Source organism: Canis lupus, chromosome 18, assembly GCF_003254725.2.
Source record: "Canis lupus dingo isolate Sandy chromosome 18, ASM325472v2, whole genome shotgun sequence".
Classification (NCBI taxonomy): domain Eukaryota; kingdom Metazoa; phylum Chordata; class Mammalia; order Carnivora; family Canidae; genus Canis; species Canis lupus.
Genome location: NC_064260.1, coordinates 47,879,568 through 47,897,562, shown reverse-complemented (window position 1 = coordinate 47,897,562; position 17,995 = coordinate 47,879,568). Strand labels below are relative to the sequence as shown.

The 17,995-nt window shown below is 50.2% G+C and overlaps 1 protein-coding gene and 1 long non-coding RNA gene across 16 annotated transcripts in view; one reads left to right on the top strand and one right to left on the bottom strand.

The window, feature by feature from the left end:
- Nucleotides 1-7,119, top strand: part of PPFIA1 (PTPRF interacting protein alpha 1) — an 85,636-nt gene extending 78,517 nt beyond the window's left edge. For 8 of the 15 annotated variants that reach the window (XM_049096791.1, XM_025451787.3, XM_025451780.3 and 5 more), the window contains 6 exons: nt 132-307; nt 994-1,062; nt 2,033-2,198; nt 4,015-4,179; nt 4,489-4,559; nt 5,762-7,119. In XM_049096791.1, the coding sequence (XP_048952748.1) occupies nt 132-307; nt 994-1,062; nt 2,033-2,198; nt 4,015-4,179; nt 4,489-4,547 (635 nt within the window). In that variant the 3' untranslated portion in view covers nt 4,548-4,559; nt 5,762-7,119. The remainder of the gene's footprint in view (nt 1-131; nt 308-993; nt 1,063-2,032; nt 2,199-4,014; nt 4,180-4,488; nt 4,560-5,761) is intronic. The other 7 variants (XM_025451786.3, XM_049096793.1, XM_049096792.1 and 4 more) reach the window with 2 other exon arrangements.
- Nucleotides 6,285-17,298, bottom strand: LOC118351412 (uncharacterized). Its single transcript, XR_004806858.2, has 2 exons — nt 16,912-17,298; nt 6,285-9,735 (listed from the first exon to the last, which is right to left on the bottom strand). It is a non-coding gene; the product is annotated as an uncharacterized LOC118351412 (long non-coding RNA).
- Nucleotides 17,299-17,995: the final 697 nt, after the last annotated feature.

The window sequence follows — 17,995 nt, the reverse complement described above, 5'->3', positions numbered from 1 at the left end:
GTGCCTGTGCGGCTCATGTCAGGAACTGGAGGTTCAGGCCTGCGGAAGGAATCTTTATCCTGCATTACAAGGCGTACGTGATGAAAAGAGCTGTCTGCAGCCACTCTGAGATTGTTTTCCTTCATCTGCAGATGTACTGGTTTGGAGCAACGATCGAGTGATTAACTGGATCCTATCAATCGGCCTTAAAGATTATGCCAGCAATCTCATCGAGAGCGGCGTTCACGGCGCGCTCATGGCCTTAGATGAAACCTTCGATGCCAACGCCCTGGCACTTCTGCTGCAGATCCCGACACAGAACACGCAGGTGATGCCAGCTGCGCCTGCACCCCACCGTCTGGCCAGACACGGCACCCCATGCTTGAATGGAGGCAGAGAGAGCATAACTAGACCCTAGCCAGCCAGCCCTCTCTTCCCTTCCCCACCCACTGTGCAGTGGCTCAGAGCCCACAGTGCTTATCAACTCCTCCTCTTCGCTGCCTGTCATCTTTGTATCTCCTGGTAAATGCAAAAGTCATGGAATTAGCAGTATGGGAGACTTGCGTCCACATCAGGTGCTCCTAGAGTGGCGCATAAGAGAGAACACTCTTACTTAGGGGTGCCAGACGGGGGTCTCATGAAGTTTGTGCTTTTCCCTGTGTCATTCTTTTTGACTCATGGGCTCATTGGAGAATCAGGAATTTCTTTATTCTTCTATGAAACACTGTATATCTTTTTCCAGTACCTTCAACCTCCCACCAGCAGCGACCCACAGGCACACCTATTATACAGTGTCCAAGAGCTTGTGGACCCCTACTCCAAAAGCCCAGTAATGGACTCCATGCTAAAACTCCCGACTTAAAATACACCGTGAAGGTTGAAGGCATTTGTCCCTTACATTTCTGGTTTTTATTCTTTTTTTAAAGTCTTGGTTTAAAAACAATTGTGATATGCTAACATCCTTCAGATTTGATTGATGGAGGTTCTGGGGGGGATGTTTTGTTATGATTTCAGGCTCGTGCTGTCTTGGAAAGAGAGTTTAACAGCCTTTTGGTCATGGGGACTGACAGAAGGTTCGATGAAGTAAGTTTTCAACCTCAGGATTTGTAAATTTGTGTAAAATGTGAAGTATTTTATTTGGGAGCGCCTGGCAGGCTTAGTTTGGTGGAGCAAGTGACTCTTGACTTCAAGGTTGTGGATTTAAGCCCTACATTAGATTTATAGATGACTTAAGTGTAAAGCCTTTTAAAAAAAGAAAAAGTAAATTGGTATATTTGTAGGAGCCATGTAGTCTGGATAAACTCTTCCAAGTGTGAAGATAATTTTACTTTACAAGTCCAGCTTTGCTCTGAATTTATGAACAAATGAACTTTTAAGAAAGCAGTATTTTTACTAAGATTTTTTTTTTTTTTTTTTTTTTTTTTTTTTTTTTTGCTATGTAGCTTTTGATATCCATCAAAAATGTTTTTCATGTCATAAAGCGTTGGTTGCAGCCTAGGAGTAGAGTCTGTAAGTTGTGTTTGGGGGATGGCTGGATACCTCACCCCCATCCGAGGCCTTTACTTGTTTAAAAACATGACATGTTCATTTCTTCTCTCACAAAACCATAACTCATTTACTCCCACTCCATTACATATTACTGTCTCCTGTACGAGTACCTGAGTGTGGCAGAAACAGGACACATGACAAAGCACTGCTGGCCTATCCAGGCATGCAGAATATTGTTCAGGCCTGAAGATAGAAACATAGTATCTTATATAGCAGGAAGATAATTTCTGCAGGATAAGAAGCAGCTGTGATGGCAGGCAGCGGGGCACAGCCACGTGCCCCGGGACTGTCGATGTGTGCCCAGTTGGGTCCCAGCACAAGGGTGGCCCTGCCTCCTTTGCTCCCACAAATTCCCAGTCTGGGCAGTAAGTCCGATGGTTACCAAGAGCAGGGTTAGATACACGTGAATAAAAATGCAGTGACAAGGTCATTTTAAAGGGGTGGGAACTTTATATTTCTGTCCTTTATTTAAAAATGTCTTGTTTTCTGTCCTTTAATTTACCAGGACGATGACAAAAGCTTCAGGAGGGCACCTTCTTGGAGAAAAAAGTTTAGACCAAAGGACATCCGTGGCTTAGCTGCTGGGTCAGCAGAGACTCTCCCTGCGAACTTCCGGGTCACTTCCTCTCTGTCCTCACCCTCTATGCAGCCAAAGAAAATGCAGCTGGATGGTATGTGAGGCATAGCACTGCCCCGGGCACTTGTTGACACAAACAGCTCTCTGGCTGGCATGTTAATAATGGTCTAAGATAGCCTCTTTAATATATAACAAGGCATTTGGGTGCTGCTGCATGCCCAGGTTTAAATGCTTTAAAATTAATCCTAACATCTGTATAAAAGTTTAACAATTATACAGATAGGTTTGAAGTTCTTATCTGGTTGAATATTAGCATATTCTTCCAACTAATAAAGCTAAGCAGCGTGAGTGTCCTCAGAGTGTTGGACTGACACCCACGCTTGCAAAGATGTGGATGTGGCAGGCGGCACTCGGATGCTCTTCCCTAGGATGGCAGCGCCAGAGCTCTCAGCACGGTGTGTGCTGCTGGGACCTCTCCCCTCGCAAGAGGAGGGACTGAGTCCATTTTCATTAGCACAGTTTCCACCTCTATCCTCACTGTTACTTGTCTGTGTCATTGCACGTTGTAAGAGGACGGGAGAAGGCAGAAGGTGAGCCTGGGACGTCCTCACAGAGTGCAGCCGGTTGGGTGCAGTAGTCTAGCCACATAGTCGCTGTGTCAGATGCAGCTCGCAATTACCCCTAGATAGTCCCTCTGCCTCGAGAGCACAGCTAGTTCAGAGTTGGCCATAGTGGGCAGAGGGACCTCTCCGCTCCGACTGTGTCCCACTCAGTGGCAGGGCCAGGGGCCAGACTGCCTGGGTTGGAATCTGGATCTGCCATGTAGGAGGTGCATGATCTTGAGCACTGTGCCTCAGTGTCCCCATCTGTAGAATGGTTGTCACACTAGTGTCTTCCTCACTGATGGGCTGTGACGGCTAAGTGAGTCCTTCATGAGAAGCTGTTGGAAAGTGTCGGGCATGTCCTGAGTGCCATGTGGTAGCAGCTCAGGCCCCTGCAGCTGTAGGGCCGTGATGGATGACTGTGTGCTTGCTCTCGATAGAGACATGTTGTAGGGAAGGGTGTGCTGGTAGAAATCGTATGGTGTGGTCTTCACAGTTTTCCTGCTGTTAGCTCTGCCCATAGATAGGATTGTGAGTTTTGCTCTCACTTATCTGTATAAAAACCAGAGAAAAGTAAGTTCCATGAAGCCCTGGCTGAGCTTTGAGTGAGAGCAGCTTATGGGGCAGCTTTTTAATTTAAAAACTGCATTTCTTTGCCAGACTTCAATAATATGCTTAGTGAGGGAAGACCCCAACTTTTAAAAAATAGCATTTTTCCTCAAGAAGTCAGTGGGTAATTTTTATAGATTTTAGTTATAACTCGGCCTTTGACTTCTTGGGCAGTCTGACTGCTCTCCTCACAGCTTCCATTTCACAAATCACATTTTCCTTGTTAAATGTTAACAGCAATGTTTGGATTAGGTTCAGGTAAATGAAACGTAACCCTAGAAGAAAGTAAAGGGAGTGCATCTCACAGAAGGTGACTTTTCACTCATGTTGATAATGGAGGCATAAACCCAGCCCAGTGGGTGTTCTCCTGGCTTCTCCAACATGAGGTGTATGGGAGCAGCGCGGGCCTCTTGGGCCCCTGGCGCTGGCCACTCTTGCCAGCAGCATCTGCTCCCCAGAACCTGTGCTCCCGGAGTACCTATGGGGAAACAAAACATCATGGGGAGCAGAGGACTAATACTACAGATTTTGGAATGCCTGCTGAGCCATGCAGTGGCAGGGAGGGACCAGTGTTCCTCGATAGAACAGAAGCGTCTGTGGTACGCACTGTTTCTGGCAGGAAGGGAGGCCGGGCTTTGATTTCCTTAGCTCATCGTCCCGCACCCACTGCCAAGAAGATAAGGCCGTCCTATCTCTCAGACAGACAGCAAGCGCCGGGACAGGTCCTGGACTCCTCTCAGCAGGCTGCGAGCTCTTCACATCCTATTCGGAAAAATAGATGGTCAAGGCTGAAACAAATGTTTACAAATCCAAAGGCTTTAAGGAGAGGCAGAGCTGTCAAAGTCACAGTTACTACTAATGCAGGTGTGTGTAGCAAAGTTAAGGTGTCACCTGCTGCCCCCTGGCTGTTTTAGAATGAAGCCCCAGGGACCCCCGGCTGCTTGGGGGATGGGGACAACCCACTCAGTGACTCTCAACTCCCGTCCTCCAGCTCCTCCAGTCCCATTTGGAAGCCCCCCCCCCGGGGCCCCTCAGTAGGTGCTGCCATGGGCGTGTGTGTGTGTGTGTGTGTGTGTGTCTGTCTGTCTGTCTGTCTGTAATTGTGCTGTCAGGTGATGTTCTGAGACTAACCGCACGCTGTATTTGCACGCCTCCCTGTGGTTGTCGGAGCAGGCAGCGTGTCAGGACCGCAGAGGCTGGATTCTGCTACAGTCAGGACTTACTCCTGCTGACGTCTCCTGTAGGTGAGTAGCCAGGAGAGCCAGCTCCAGTTAACTCAGCAGCTATACAGAGTAGACACGCACGAGCCTCTCTGCACCCAGGGAGACTGTTCTGGTGTTCCGTGTGCTCATGCTTCATACATAGAAGCTACTGTGTCCCTGATCTTTAAGGGGAAAAATGTATTTCTGTTCTTAACATAAACAGAACGATGCTGGCTTACCCGTCTGCTACTGTCTTCCTGGCGTGGAGAGGCAGGAGGGAGCGTCACCCAGCTCCTAGCTGCCTGCCCCCAGCGTCCAGGAGCGCGGTGCACGGTCTCCTGCGCCTCAGTGTCTGCCTGTACCCTGGCGTCACTCCCAAGTCAGCTGCCACTAGCCAGCTTGGTGTTAAAGACACATTCCTGAATGAAACAGGCCCCAAAGTATAAATTTTATGAGGCAGTACCACCACGTGACCCTGATAGCCCTTCAGTGGAGAGATGGGCTTTTTTTTTTTTTTAAGATGTATTTATTTGAAAGAGAGAGAGAAAGCACATGTGCACACCTGTGCTAGCAGTAGGGGAGGGTGGGGGGAGAATCTCAAGCACACTGAGCACCAAGCTCCGAGCCCCATGCAGGGTTTGATCTCATGACACTGAGATAACGACCTGAGCCGAAACCCAGAGTCAGATACTCAACTCACTGAGCCACCCAGGCGCCCTGAGAGGTTGGCTTAAAAACAAACAACCCCCCCACCCCCCCAAAAAAAAAAAAAAAAAAAAAACCTGCATTGCCATGAGAAGGGCTAGACTTGTGGATTAAGATTTTGGGTCCTGGCCCAGGAGCCAGGCCCTCTCCTGCCTGCTCTGAGGGCCCTGGGGGAGCTTTGTTTGCTCTTACTCTGCTTTCCTGTCTCGGCCAGAATATTGGCCTGGTGGGGGCGCTTGGGCTTAGTCGGAGGAGCATCCGACTCTGGACCTCAGGCTTGTGAGTTCCAGCCCCACGCTGGGTATAGAGATTACTTAAAAATAAAATTTAAAAAAAAATTTTGGTTTCTTTATTATTTATTAAAATTGGTAACTTTTAGACATAGGCCAAGATGAACTCAATCAAAGAATTATCATTAATAAGCAAAATGCTGGATGTTTTCTCTAAACCCACAAGGGGCTGAAGCCTCCTGGGCCTGGGAGTCCCCATTCAGCTGGCTCGTCTGGAGACTAACTCTTTTGTTCGCTTCTGTTTTCCAGTTTACCCACACTACTTCTACAGATGAGTGTGCAGCATTTTGAACCCAACAAAGACTACGTTTTAAAATTCAACGGAATCTTTAATCTGTTAATACTTGTTATATGGACCCTGAGATATTTTATTACAGAGTTTTTAATTAGCAAAAAATTCATGAATACCATAGAGAAAATATTTTAGAATTTAATGTTTCTTATATTTATGTAAACTTATGACTTCATTTATATAGTTACTTACTTTTTCATGTATATCCAGGCTATAAATATCCTTTGAAATCCATGTTCTTATATCTAATTTTAGTCTTTCAAATGAATGTACTGTAATGCTTGTATGTATAAATCTTATGAACAGATATAGGGCTTTTGTAAATTGTGCATTTATTGTAATTATCATTACTTAATTTGTTAATAATATAATCTGTCAGAGAAGGATTTTACGATTGTAAAATCATAAATACATGATACAGCGTGTATTATCCTTTACAAACAAAATCTAGCTCTACAACAATCATTTTGAAATAAGCAGACTTAATTTTGAGCAATTGTTGTATTTTAATGACTGACCTTAACTATACTTTTTCTAGCAAGAAATGCTTTATTCTGCAGTGTGAACAGATTAAAAACACTTGGTGTTAAATATCAGCTTATAAAAATTTGGACTGGAAAGATTATCAGAACACTATGAAAATCCCTTAGGACTGGTGAACTCTTTCACAGCCTCATCCCGGTGGGCTCAGGCAACTTGTCTTTAGTGACTGGCAGACGCCGGAGCTGAGGACCCGAAAGCCCGGGCGGGGGGCCTGGGCGCCCTCCTGGTGCGGAGCTCGCTGGCGAGAACTCTCAGAGGACCAATTAGGAAGCTGTCTGCACACCGAAGGGTGGGCGCCGCCTTGGAAATAATGTGCGACTCTAACAAAGGCCTTACTGTTCTCCTGTAAATCCTCTTTTTACATTTGTTTGTAAACTTGTTTAAAGAATGGACCTAGTCGTACATTTTTAGATTTTGATGAGATAGCCATTTTGGATTGTATAAGTAGCAAATGTAACTCTTCCTTTTTACTTGGCATATTAAAAAGCCAGCAAGAAATGTGTTCAGTTCATGGTGCGTTATTTATTATGCAGCTGATACATAGATAGAAACGGCACGGCATGTCTTTTTACGTTTGGTTTCTGCTTTTAATTTACTTGTACAATTCACTGTACCATTCTGTTTTTCTATTAATCTTTTGTGAACTTCCTGATTGTGTAACAAAGTATGTACAGTCTACTTTTGAACTATTTTTATCACAGTATTATTTATTGCTGTCTTTCAATACAGTACTGAAGCATTTTCCACTGCCAATAAAGAATACTGAAAACAAGCTGCTTTGGCTCCTCTGTGCTGTGGGGGCCCCATCTGTGGGGGGAGCGGCTAGTGTGGAAATCAGCTGATGCCCCAAGCAGCTGGGAGGTAGAAGGATGACCCAGGGTCTATGCCCTCCGTTCTGGAGGCCCAGAGACTCCATCTCCCTCTCTCTGCCTAAGAGAAGCCAGCCCTTCCTCCCTGGCCCAGGTGAGGAAGCCTGTACGTGTACACACGTGTGTGTGCACGTGTGCCTGTGTGCCACTGTGTCTCATCTCTGCGTCCACCCTCCGTGTAGGCTGTACGCTCCTGCCCCTCTGCTCACATAGTCATAAGACAGTGCCCAGGGCTGCATCCTTCCACGTGATCTTGGCCCCTGGCAACCAGTGAGGCTGCTCCTCCGAGAGCTCAGACCAGTCCTGAGTGGCAGAGGGGAGGGGACAGGCGCACCTGCTCAGGCGGGGCCCAGCCGGACCTCAGGCCTCCAAACAGTTTCCCTAGGGGAGGGGGGGGCAGCCCACAGGTGGCCACTGCCAGCAGCTCTAGCACGAGAGCTCCTCCCCCAGCACCCCAGGAGACCGTCCTGTCGGGGTGGGGGTGGCTGACACCACCCTGGGCCCTGGGGTGCGGGTGCCGAGGAAGAGGGCCTGGCCCTCGCGGCCCCGTGGAGGTGGGCACAACCCGCTGACCCGCTGCCGCCCTGAGAGAGGCGGGTTTGCTTTACTTGGATGAACACGTTCCCGGGTCGCTTCTGTCAGCGCACAGTTGGGTGGTTCTGTGTCTTCCCGTTCAGAACCGGTACCGGCTGATCTTCTAAGCCTTTTTTCTCTGCATCTCCGAGTTCTTCCTTGCTTTTCTAGTCTCACACGGTGTTTTCCCTGACCACGGCCAGGCAAGCCTTGGGCCTCTGAAAGTTTCCGGAAACAAACCCAAATCATCACAGATTCATGAAGGTGCAGGTGTTTTATTAAAACTTGCTGATTCCAGGGGTTCTGGGGGGGCTCCATCGGTGAAGCGTTCGCCTTGGGCTCAGGCGATGATCCCGGGGTCCTGGGATCGAGTCCCACATCGGGCTCCCTGCTCGGTGGGTGGCTGCTTCTCCCTCTCCTCCCCCTGCTTATGCTTTCTCTCTCTGTCAAATACAGATAAATAAAATCTTCAAAACAAAACAAAACAGAACCTTGCTGATGCCATTTATGCCTAAAAAACAAATGTCAGTTGAGAAAGAGCAGCAAGCAGATGTTTGAGAAGCTGTGCACGTCTCGGGTCTGCGCATCCCACGCTGAGTGTCCCAGGGCTGGCCTGCCACTCCCAGCCCCGTGGGATCCCACCGAGGACGCTTGGCTCTCCCCACCGCTCCCGCCGTGCCTCCCAGCTGCTGTCCTGAACTCCCAGTGTGTGTGCTCACAGTGATCGTGGGTTTGGGTTTTACTCCTCCCTCTGCGCCAAGTCCTGTGGGTGTGGATGGCTTCTCCGGGGAGCAGGGGGCCGTCGGCCTGATGCTTGGGCCTCGGGCAGACAGCGGGACGGGCCAGTGCCGAAGTGCTGCTCTCCGGACCCCCGCACTGCATCTACGGCATTTCTACGTATCTCAGACACTCTTGTTCCTCTAACGTCAGCTTAATTCCGGTGATTCTGCTATTTTCCGTCCGTGTCTTGGTGATGCCGCTCCTCCAGCCCTGTTGCTCGAGGCCAGCGCTGTGTGCACCCACCTGGCACGGGGGGAGTGGAGGCGGAGGGGGGGGGGTGTCCCTGGGAGAGGGGGCTCCAGGGGAGGCTGCACCTTGAGCCCCTGCCCGCCTTTGCCGCTGCCCCCTCAGTGAATCTTACCCTCTCCCTCTGCACCTGTCGGTGGCCCACCCGGCTCATCCGGGGCGCTCTCAGGATCCCTCACATAGTTGCATCTACAAAGACCCCTTTTCCCAGTGAAGTCACATTCACAGGCTCCAGAGGTCTGGACATCAGTGGATCTGTGGGGAGTGGGGTGGGGACACGGTCGACCTCACCCTTGGACGTTTCTTCTGCAGAAGACCCGCCCTGCCTTGTCCTGCCCTGGGGACATCGGGGTGGGGAGGGTGGGCCCCAGGGTCCCCGGGAACAGGATTCTGCGGTCACAGAAAGGGCACTGTGGGTGGATGGCTCAGAGAGTGGCCAGGAAGGAACGGAGGCCTGTGAAACAATCCAGAGCACCTGGGGTGGCACAGTGTGCTTCTGCTTGATCTTTGAGCGTGAGTGTGCCTCGCAGCGCCTGCCCACGAACGGCGGGGGGCGGGGGGGACTGGGGTAAGGGGAGGGCTCGGCTCCATTAAAAAGCAATTCCAGTAACCGCTAGTTGAGGACCTGATCTGGACAGGCCCTTGGAGGTGCCGGTGACACAGTGATGCGACAGCTAAGGGCCCCCAGACAGGTTTGGGGGCACAGCCGTGCAGACACAGCTGCACGAGGGCACCCTGACTTCTTCCCCGTGGCCGCTGTCCTGAGGCCCGGCCCGAGGTGTGGCTCATCTAGAATATTTTAAGTGGGTCTCCACGGCCGTCTGCGGAGGAAGCCAACAGAGCACAGCTCTCCCCTCGCAATGAGGGGAGGCCAACAGCTGTGCCTTCCCGGCTTTGGCTCCATCGTCCAGGATGCTCTCCTGAAATCAAACAAAAGCAATTTTAAATTTTTAAAATTAAAATAAAAACAACCTAAACTAATTTGAAATTTTGTTGTTGTTGTTAAACAAAAGCAATGTCACCGAGGAATTGTGACATGACATAACCTATAGGGCTGAAGAGATTTGAGTCATCAGCTCTCCAACACCCTATTTCCTTTTTAATTTTTACTTTTTTAAGATGTTAAGCAATGTCTACCCCCAACGTGGGGCTGGAACTCACGACCCCGAGACTGAGCAGTCACGCTACCCCAATGGAACCGGCCGGCCAGGTGCTCCTCTTTCTTTAATGTTTTCATCAAAGTAACAGCATGCACATTGTTTCAAGGAAAACAGCAGTGGCCGCTGTCCCTGCTCCCCCAGGATTTACGAATGAAATAGTATAGTGCCTGGGACTTGCTTTAAAATAACACTGAGATAGGGCAGCCCCGGTGGCTCAGCGGTTTGGCGCTGCCTTCAGCCCAGGGCCTGATCCTGGGGTCTCGGGATCGAGTCCCACATTGGGCTCCCTGCATGGAGCCTGCTTCTCCCTCTGCCTGTATCTCTGCCTCTCTCTCTCTCTCTCTCTTTTTCTCTCTCTCTCTCTCTGTGTCTCTCATGAATAAATAAATAAAATCTTTTAAAAATACAATTAAATTAAATTAAAACCAGAAAAATAAATAAATAAAATAAAATAACACTGAGGGGGCAGCCCAGGTGGCTCAGTGGTTTAGCACCACCTTCAGCCCAGGGCCTGATCCTGAAGACCTTGGATCTAGTCCCACATCAGGCTCCCTGCATGGATCCTGCTTCTCCTCTGCCTGTGTCTCAGAGCCTCTCTCTCTGTGTGTCTCTCGTGAATAAATAAAATCTTTTTAAAAAAATAAAATAACACTGGGCAAGGGGCACCTGGGAGGCTCCATCAGAGAAGCGTCTGCCTTTAGTTCAGGTCATGATCTCAGGGTCCTGGAATCAATCCCACATCGAGCTCCGTGCTCCGTGGGAAGCTGCTTCTCCCTCTCCCTCTGCCTGCTGCTCCCCCTGCTCGTGCGCTCTTGCTCGCTCTCTCAAATAAATTCAAGCTTTAAAAATATAATATCGGGGAAGGGTTGGATCAGGGTATAGATCAAACAAAATTGACCTTGACCCCGTGGGTTAATAACTGTTGAAAATGGGTGAGGGGTTTGTGAGGGTTTGGTGTATGTTCTACTTTTGCATTTGTGTGCAATATTCTGGAATAAACGCTGTTAGCAGTTATGTAGGGAGCCCCTGCAGGTGACAGACTGTCTCGGTCTGCAGATGTCTGGAAGGATTCCTTCCTGACCTTCGTTTGCAATGTAATTCAGGCCGGGTTTGAACTTCCAGCTGCACCCACAGCAGAAAGATCTCTCACACCACGACTCCGCATGCATGCGCACACAGACGTTCAGCCAATCCCATCTCCACCGTGCCTTCGCATGCCAATAGGCGTGAGGTCAGGATGCGTCCTCAAAGCAGTGACATCTTAGACTTGGGGAAACGCAGCATCTGACAGTGTCACAGTTAACGATGGCTGCAGATCCTTTGCTACAACTCCCATCGGGAGGTAGAGTCTAAGTCCTCCCCTGAAGCCAGCCCGGTCTCACTGGTGTGGTTAACCACATGGACGTGCAGATGTGACACTGGGGACCCCTGAAGTGAGGCCATCAGAAGTCAGCCTTACAGAAACCAGCCCCCAAGTAAGAAGCCCAACTCCCCAGAGACCACCATGCTGTAAGGGAGCCCAACTGAGCCACCTGGGGGGTGGGCGGGGAGAGCGAGACCCCAGAGGTTCCTCCCATCCTGTCGCATGTGGCCAGCACGTGAGTGAAGACACCACATGTGTCCCCTAAGACAGGCCAGGGAGAAGAAATGAGACTCTCCCCCAACAGTGAGAACTGGGCACCTGACTTATGGCCCCAAACACTTCATGGCCTTGGCCAACCACCTGAGCCACCCCAGCGGAGGTCCACTGGAAACAGAATGAGCCCTTGCCCTGTGCCCTGTCCAAACTGGCGGTCTGTGACACTTGAGCATGGTGAAATGGTTGTTTTTTTTATTGTGGACTTCTGGGGTGGCTCCTTACATGGCAGCAGATGATTGGAACTCGTGTCTGACATGAACTGTTATATTTTCTATTCTGCTGTCTTCTATTTTGTGTGCTGTCATTTCCCCCCCAAAATTGATTTCATAATCCACTAAAAGATCACCATCTGCTGTGGTTTCTTATCTGCTATGTAAAAATCCACCCCAAAACTTAGTGGTAAAAAACAATGGGTTCTTGTTTCTCATGATTTGGTGGATTGCCAACCTGGGTGGACCTTATGCTGGTCTTTCCTGAGTTCTTGTTCATGTGGTTTACACTCCCCTGGGCTGCTGCTTCTTTTGTTTCTTTTTTTCTTTTTAAGATTTTATTTATTTATTTAAGAGAGAGAGCACACAAGCAGAGGAAGAGGGAGAAGCAGACTCCCTGCTGAGCAGGGTGCAAGATGTGGGGCTCAATCCCAGGACTCTGGGATCATGACCTGAGCCACAGGCAGATGCTCAACCACTGAGCCCCCCAGGGGCCCCTCCCCTGGGCTTTTTCACAGCAGCCTCAGGCTCCGGAGGAGCAAGATCAAAGATGGTGTTCTGGGAAAAAAAAAAAAAAAAAAGATGGTGTTCTGGGACACCTGGATGGCTCAGCGGTTGAGCCTGTGTCTCCCTCTGCCTATGTCTCTGCCTCTCTCTGTGTGTCTCTCATGAATAAAGAAATAAAACCTTTAAAAAGAAAGAGAGAGAGATGAAGGTGTCCTAAGTGCTCTAGACCTGTTGACGTTGTCCACAGAACTCACACAATGTCATTTCTGCCACATTGGTCAGAAGCCACAAACAAGCCCAACCAAGATTCAAGAGGTTGAAGAAATTGAGTAGGGATCTCAGGGTGGCGCAGCGGTTTGGCGCCTGCCTTTGGCCCAGGGCGTGATCCTGGAGACCCGGGATCGAATCCCACGTCGGGCTCCCGGTGCATGGAGCCCGCTTCTCCCTCTGCCTGTGTCTCTGCCTCTCTCTCTCTCTCTGTGTGACTATCATAAATAAATAAATAATTTAAAAAAAAGAAATGGAGTACACCCATCTATGGACAGGAGGCACAGTGAGGTCACTGCTATGGACCAGGTGCCTGCATCTTCCCCAAATTCATATATTGAACCTAATGCTAGATGTGATGGATTTTGGTGGTAGGACTTTTGGGAGGTGTTTAGGTCCTGCAGGTGGAGAACTCATGCAAGTGCCCTCTTAAAAGGGACCCCAGAGAGCTCCCTTGCTCCTTCTGCCATGTGAGGACACAACGGGAAGGTGGCCATCTATGAATGAGGAAGCCGGCTCTCCCCTGACACCAATTCTGCTGTCGCCTTGATCTTGGGCTTCCAGCCTCTAGAACTGTTGAGAAGTTTTATTGTTTATAACTCGGCCCTTCTGTGCTTTTCTGTCACAGCGACCCAGACACATTAGGACAGTCCCATTGCAAAGAGGTGTGGACACAGATGCATGGTTCCCAGGGGGCTACAGTAGTCAGCTTCAGCTGTTAACCAGCTGGGTCCTAAATGTGATCACAGCTGTCCCTGGAACAGGGGGACCTCAACACGAGGAGGGACCTTACCACGAGGAGGTAAATGTCACAGAAAAGACATAGACCTGAGTGAGGCAAGGAGTGCATGTGGCCTTCAGAGAGTAAGAGGGCCCTAAATGGGCTCTTCCCTGCTCGGGTCTCCAGAAGGAACCAGCTCCATTAGCACCTTGGCCCAGTGAAATGGATTTCAGACCTCTGGCCTCCAGGACTCTGGGAAGAAATTGGTGTTTTTTTGTTTGTTTGTTTTAGCTGCTACATTTGTGGTAATTTATTACAGCAGCAACAAGAAACTGACCCACCTTTGTGGTCACTTCGACCCACAAGAAAGGGGAATGTATAGGGATCTTTAGGGGCCAGGCTCAGAAAGCTCTGCACACCATCTCCTCTTATTGTCCCAACCAGTGAGCAGCTGCTTACATGGCTGCACCCACTCCAAGCGAAGCTGAGAGCCGTCCTGTAGCTGGGCGGCCACAGGCCCTGTGAGTAGAGAAGACAAGCAGGGGACCCGGGGACAGCTCAGCCTCCGCTACACGCTCCAGCATTCAGCGTGGGTGGTGATGCAGTCACTGGGTGCTCTTCCCCTTTGGCTGAGTGACCCTGTAGCCTTCTTGTGCAGGCCTGGGGGGCCTGGGCCCAGCAGGTACATGGCTCTGGCTCAGCACTTCACACTCCTCACTACAGAGATACTCAACTTGTTCTTGAGCACAGCTGTACATTCTGCTTTTAAGTTGTATCTGTCACTGCCACGTGGCCAGCTAGTCCCTGCCACACATGCTCCTGAGAGATGGTAACTGCATCAGAGGGGGAATGTGCCACATCTTTTCACCCAGAGCTCTCCTGGAAGCATGCTCTGTTCTCCATCTAGCAACCAGAGTTGGCTTTGAGCGTCACAAACGCTCATGCCGCCTTCCTCCTGAGAAGTCTCCAGGAAGCTCTGGTTGTCCTCATTGGAAAAATGGAAGCAATAGTATCTACCTCACTGGAGAAAGAAGTAAGTAGTTGCTTAAGGGGATGGTGGCAGGGGAATAGGGAATGACTAATGAGTAGAGTTTCTTTTGGGGGATGAAAATGTTCTAAAATTCTGGTGTGGTCATGGTTGTACCACCCTGTGACTATATTAAAAAGCACTGAATGATAGCAAAACTAAAGTGTTGGGACTTCATCAGAATAAAAAGCTTCTGCACAGCAAAGGAAACAAAACTAAAAGGCAACTTACAGAATGGGAGAAGATATTTGCAAATGACATATGATAAAGAGTTAGAATGCAAAATACATAAAGAACATATACAACTCAACATCCAAAAAGCAACCCAATTAAAAAATGGACAGAAGACATGAACAGACATTTCTCCAAAGAAGACATCCAGATGGCTCAACATCACTCATTATCAGGGAAATGCAAATCAAAACCACCATGAGATACCACCTCTGACCTGTCAGAATGATGTAAGTTAAATCAGGAAACAACAGGTGTTAGCGAGGATGCGGAGAAAGGGGAACCCCCTGACTCTGGTGGGAATGTAAGCTGGTGCAGCCACTCTGGAAAACAGTATGGAGTTTCCTAAAAAATACAGAGCTGCCCTATGACCCAGCAATTGCACTATGAGGTATTCACCCAAAGGATACAAAAATACAGATCCAAAAGGGAACGTACACCCCTATATTTATAGCAATATTATCAACAATAGCCAAACTATGGAAAGAGCCCAAATGTCCACCAACTTATGACTGGATAAAGATGTTAGATATATACCATGGAATATTACTCAGCCATCAAAAAGAATGAGATCTTGCCATTTGCAGCAACATGGATGGAACCAGAGGGTATTATGCCAAGTGAAATGAGTCAGAGAAAGACAAAAACCATATGATCTCACTCAAATGTGGGATTTAAGAAACAAAACAGATGAGCAAAGGGGGAAAAAAGAGAGGCAAAGAAGCAGAATCTTAATTATAGAGAACAGACTAATGGTTACCAGAGGGGAGGTGGACGGGAGATGGGGATGAAGATGTGTACCTGTTGTGATGAGCACCAGGTGATGTCTGGATTACTGAGTCACTCTCTCATACACCTGAAACTAATATTATGCTGTATGTTAACTAATTGGAATTTAAATAAAAAAGTAAAATAAAAAAATCTCATCATACATTTTAAGTATTTTATGCAATCGTCTATCAATAAAACTGCTCTTGGGGCATTTGGGTGTCTCAGTCAATTAATCCTCCAATGCTTGATTTTGGCTCAGGTCATGACCTCAGGGTGCTGAGATCCAGCCCTGTGTTGGCGTCAAGCTGGGCAGGGAGTCTGCTTAAGATTCTCTTTCTTGGTGTCCTTTGTGGACTGAGCTGGGGACCACGTGGCGATGCCATAGGAAGACGGGACCCTGGCATCCCTCCCAGGGCCTCTCCATGGGTCATCCCACCAGCCACCCAGGGGCAGGAGCAGGAACCCCACAGGTGCCACCCCGGAGCCTCAAGAAGAGGCCATTGCCGGCGGCTCCAGGTCCCTGGCCACCAGCTGGGGTAGGGCCCCTGGCCGTGTCCCCTCTGGGGTGGGAGCAAGGTAAGGAAGGGGCTGTCGGGTGGGGTGGCTCCCGGAGCAGGCCCTGGAGGTCACACCTGGCCGGTCCCTTGCTGCCCCCTCCTCACTGAGCCCCCGGAGGAAGATTCTCTTTCTCCTGCCTCAATTTAATTAAAGAACTCTCTTCTTAAAAAATAATTTTCAGCTCAGAAAGCTCTTCTGAGGGAAAAAGATGAAACACTCTATATTTTTAAAATCTCACAATGGTGCCTGATAAAGCCAGGCTGTTGCCAAATGGCAGGCCCCTACTGCCAGTTCCGACTTCCTACTTAGCCTACAATACCCTTCTCCTTCCAAGTTACTCAGACAAGATATCTCCTACCGGATCCTTCAATTATCTGGCTTTTTAATCTTTTTAATCACCTGGCTGTCGGATTTGGGCTCCTTGTGAGCTAGTTGGAACTCTGATTTCCAGAGGCCCTGTGCACTTTATGGGCTCCTTCCTCTGGGAAAAAGTTACATTTTTACTAGTATCAAGATGAACACAGTAATTACGTATATTCAATCTCAACATTCCTTTTTTATTCCTTCTGATTTTAAAATAAAACATTTTCAGCACGCCTGCGTGGCTCAGTGGGTTAAGCCTCTGACTTGCTTTCAGCTCAGGTCATGACCTTCGAGATCCTGAGATGGGAGCTCTGCTAGGGCTCTGGCTCAGCTTCTCTCCCTCTGAGTCTCCACATACTCTCTCTTCAATACCTAAATCTTTAAAATAAAATGTTTTCGTGCGCCTTTGTGGTGAGCTGAATGGTGGCCTCCAAAAACCTAAGCCCGGGGGCGGCTGGGCGGCTCCGCCGTTGAGCACGCGCCTCTGGATCTGAGGGTTGTGAGTTCAAGCCCCACCTGAGGCACAGAGATCACTTAAAACCTTCAGAAGAAAGAAAAATGTAAGTCCAAATCGCAATCCCCTATACCTGGATATTCCCTCATAGGGCAAAGACGGGATTCGGTAAGGGCTGGAAGGGCTTACCCCGGGCTGCAATTAATCCCAGGCCTCCCTGCAAGAGACGGCAGCTCGGGGACAGCTCGGGGACAGGTCTCGTGGAGCCGTGGGAAGCCAAGGGCGCCCTGCAGCCACGGGGCTGGCAGCTGCAAGGAGGGCTTCTCCTCCAGCGCCGCCACGAGGGGTGCGGGCGGGTTCCCACCTCGCCTCCCCTCGTGGCCGAGAGGGGCAGCGAGGTCCTGGGTCCTGGCGCAGCAGCCGCAGCAGGTGCACGGGCTCCGGGCTTCCCGCGCCTCCTCGGCCCCGCTCGGCCCCGCGACAGGAGGCCGGGAGCCCGTGGGCTCGCAACGCCGCGGGACGAGGGGGCCCGGCCGCCGGAGGGCCGCCCCCGCCCGGGTACCAGGCTGCCCGCGTCTGCACCTCACTAGCGCAGGAACGGCGCCCGGATGCTTCCTTCCCATCGGGCCAGGTGAGAGCACCTGCCCACGCCTGAGCCAATCAGCGCCAGAGGATTGCGGCGTGCTGATTGGCCGGGGCCTGGGCGGTGGGCGGCACCGGGCGCTAGGTGAGCTGGCGTGCGAGGCCGGTCGGACTACCCGTAGGAGCAGGACAGGTACGGGGAGCCTGGGCGCAGAGTCCAGGTATCTGCGCTAGGGAACGAGGGTGCCCCGAGTAGTCTCCGCAGGCCCCGCAGGCGCCCACGGTTGTGTGGCTCAGGAGGCGGGGTGCTCGGCAGCCCCTCGCAGCTCCATCTCTGCCTAAGGAAAACGGAGCTATCCGACCTGGCCTGCCTGCGCCACCAGCTTTCTCCCCCCCGTCACTGCACTCCCTGCGTGCCCGGCCTGCGGCTAATAAAACGACATTCAGTCTTCACATCACCACCCCATCCCGGGATGCAGGTGTTAGCTGCACGGGAGACAGGCATGGGAATGCACGCACCTGGGACTGTCCACTGTCATACCGCTCGTAGGCGGTGGAGCTAGGATTGTGATCGGGGCTGCACACCCCCTGCACCGTCCGTGGTAACGGTGGGCGGGAAAACACGTTCTTTTTCTCCAAACTCCCCACCCCCACCCCGCTGTTCCCCATGCATACCTGGTTCTTTACCACC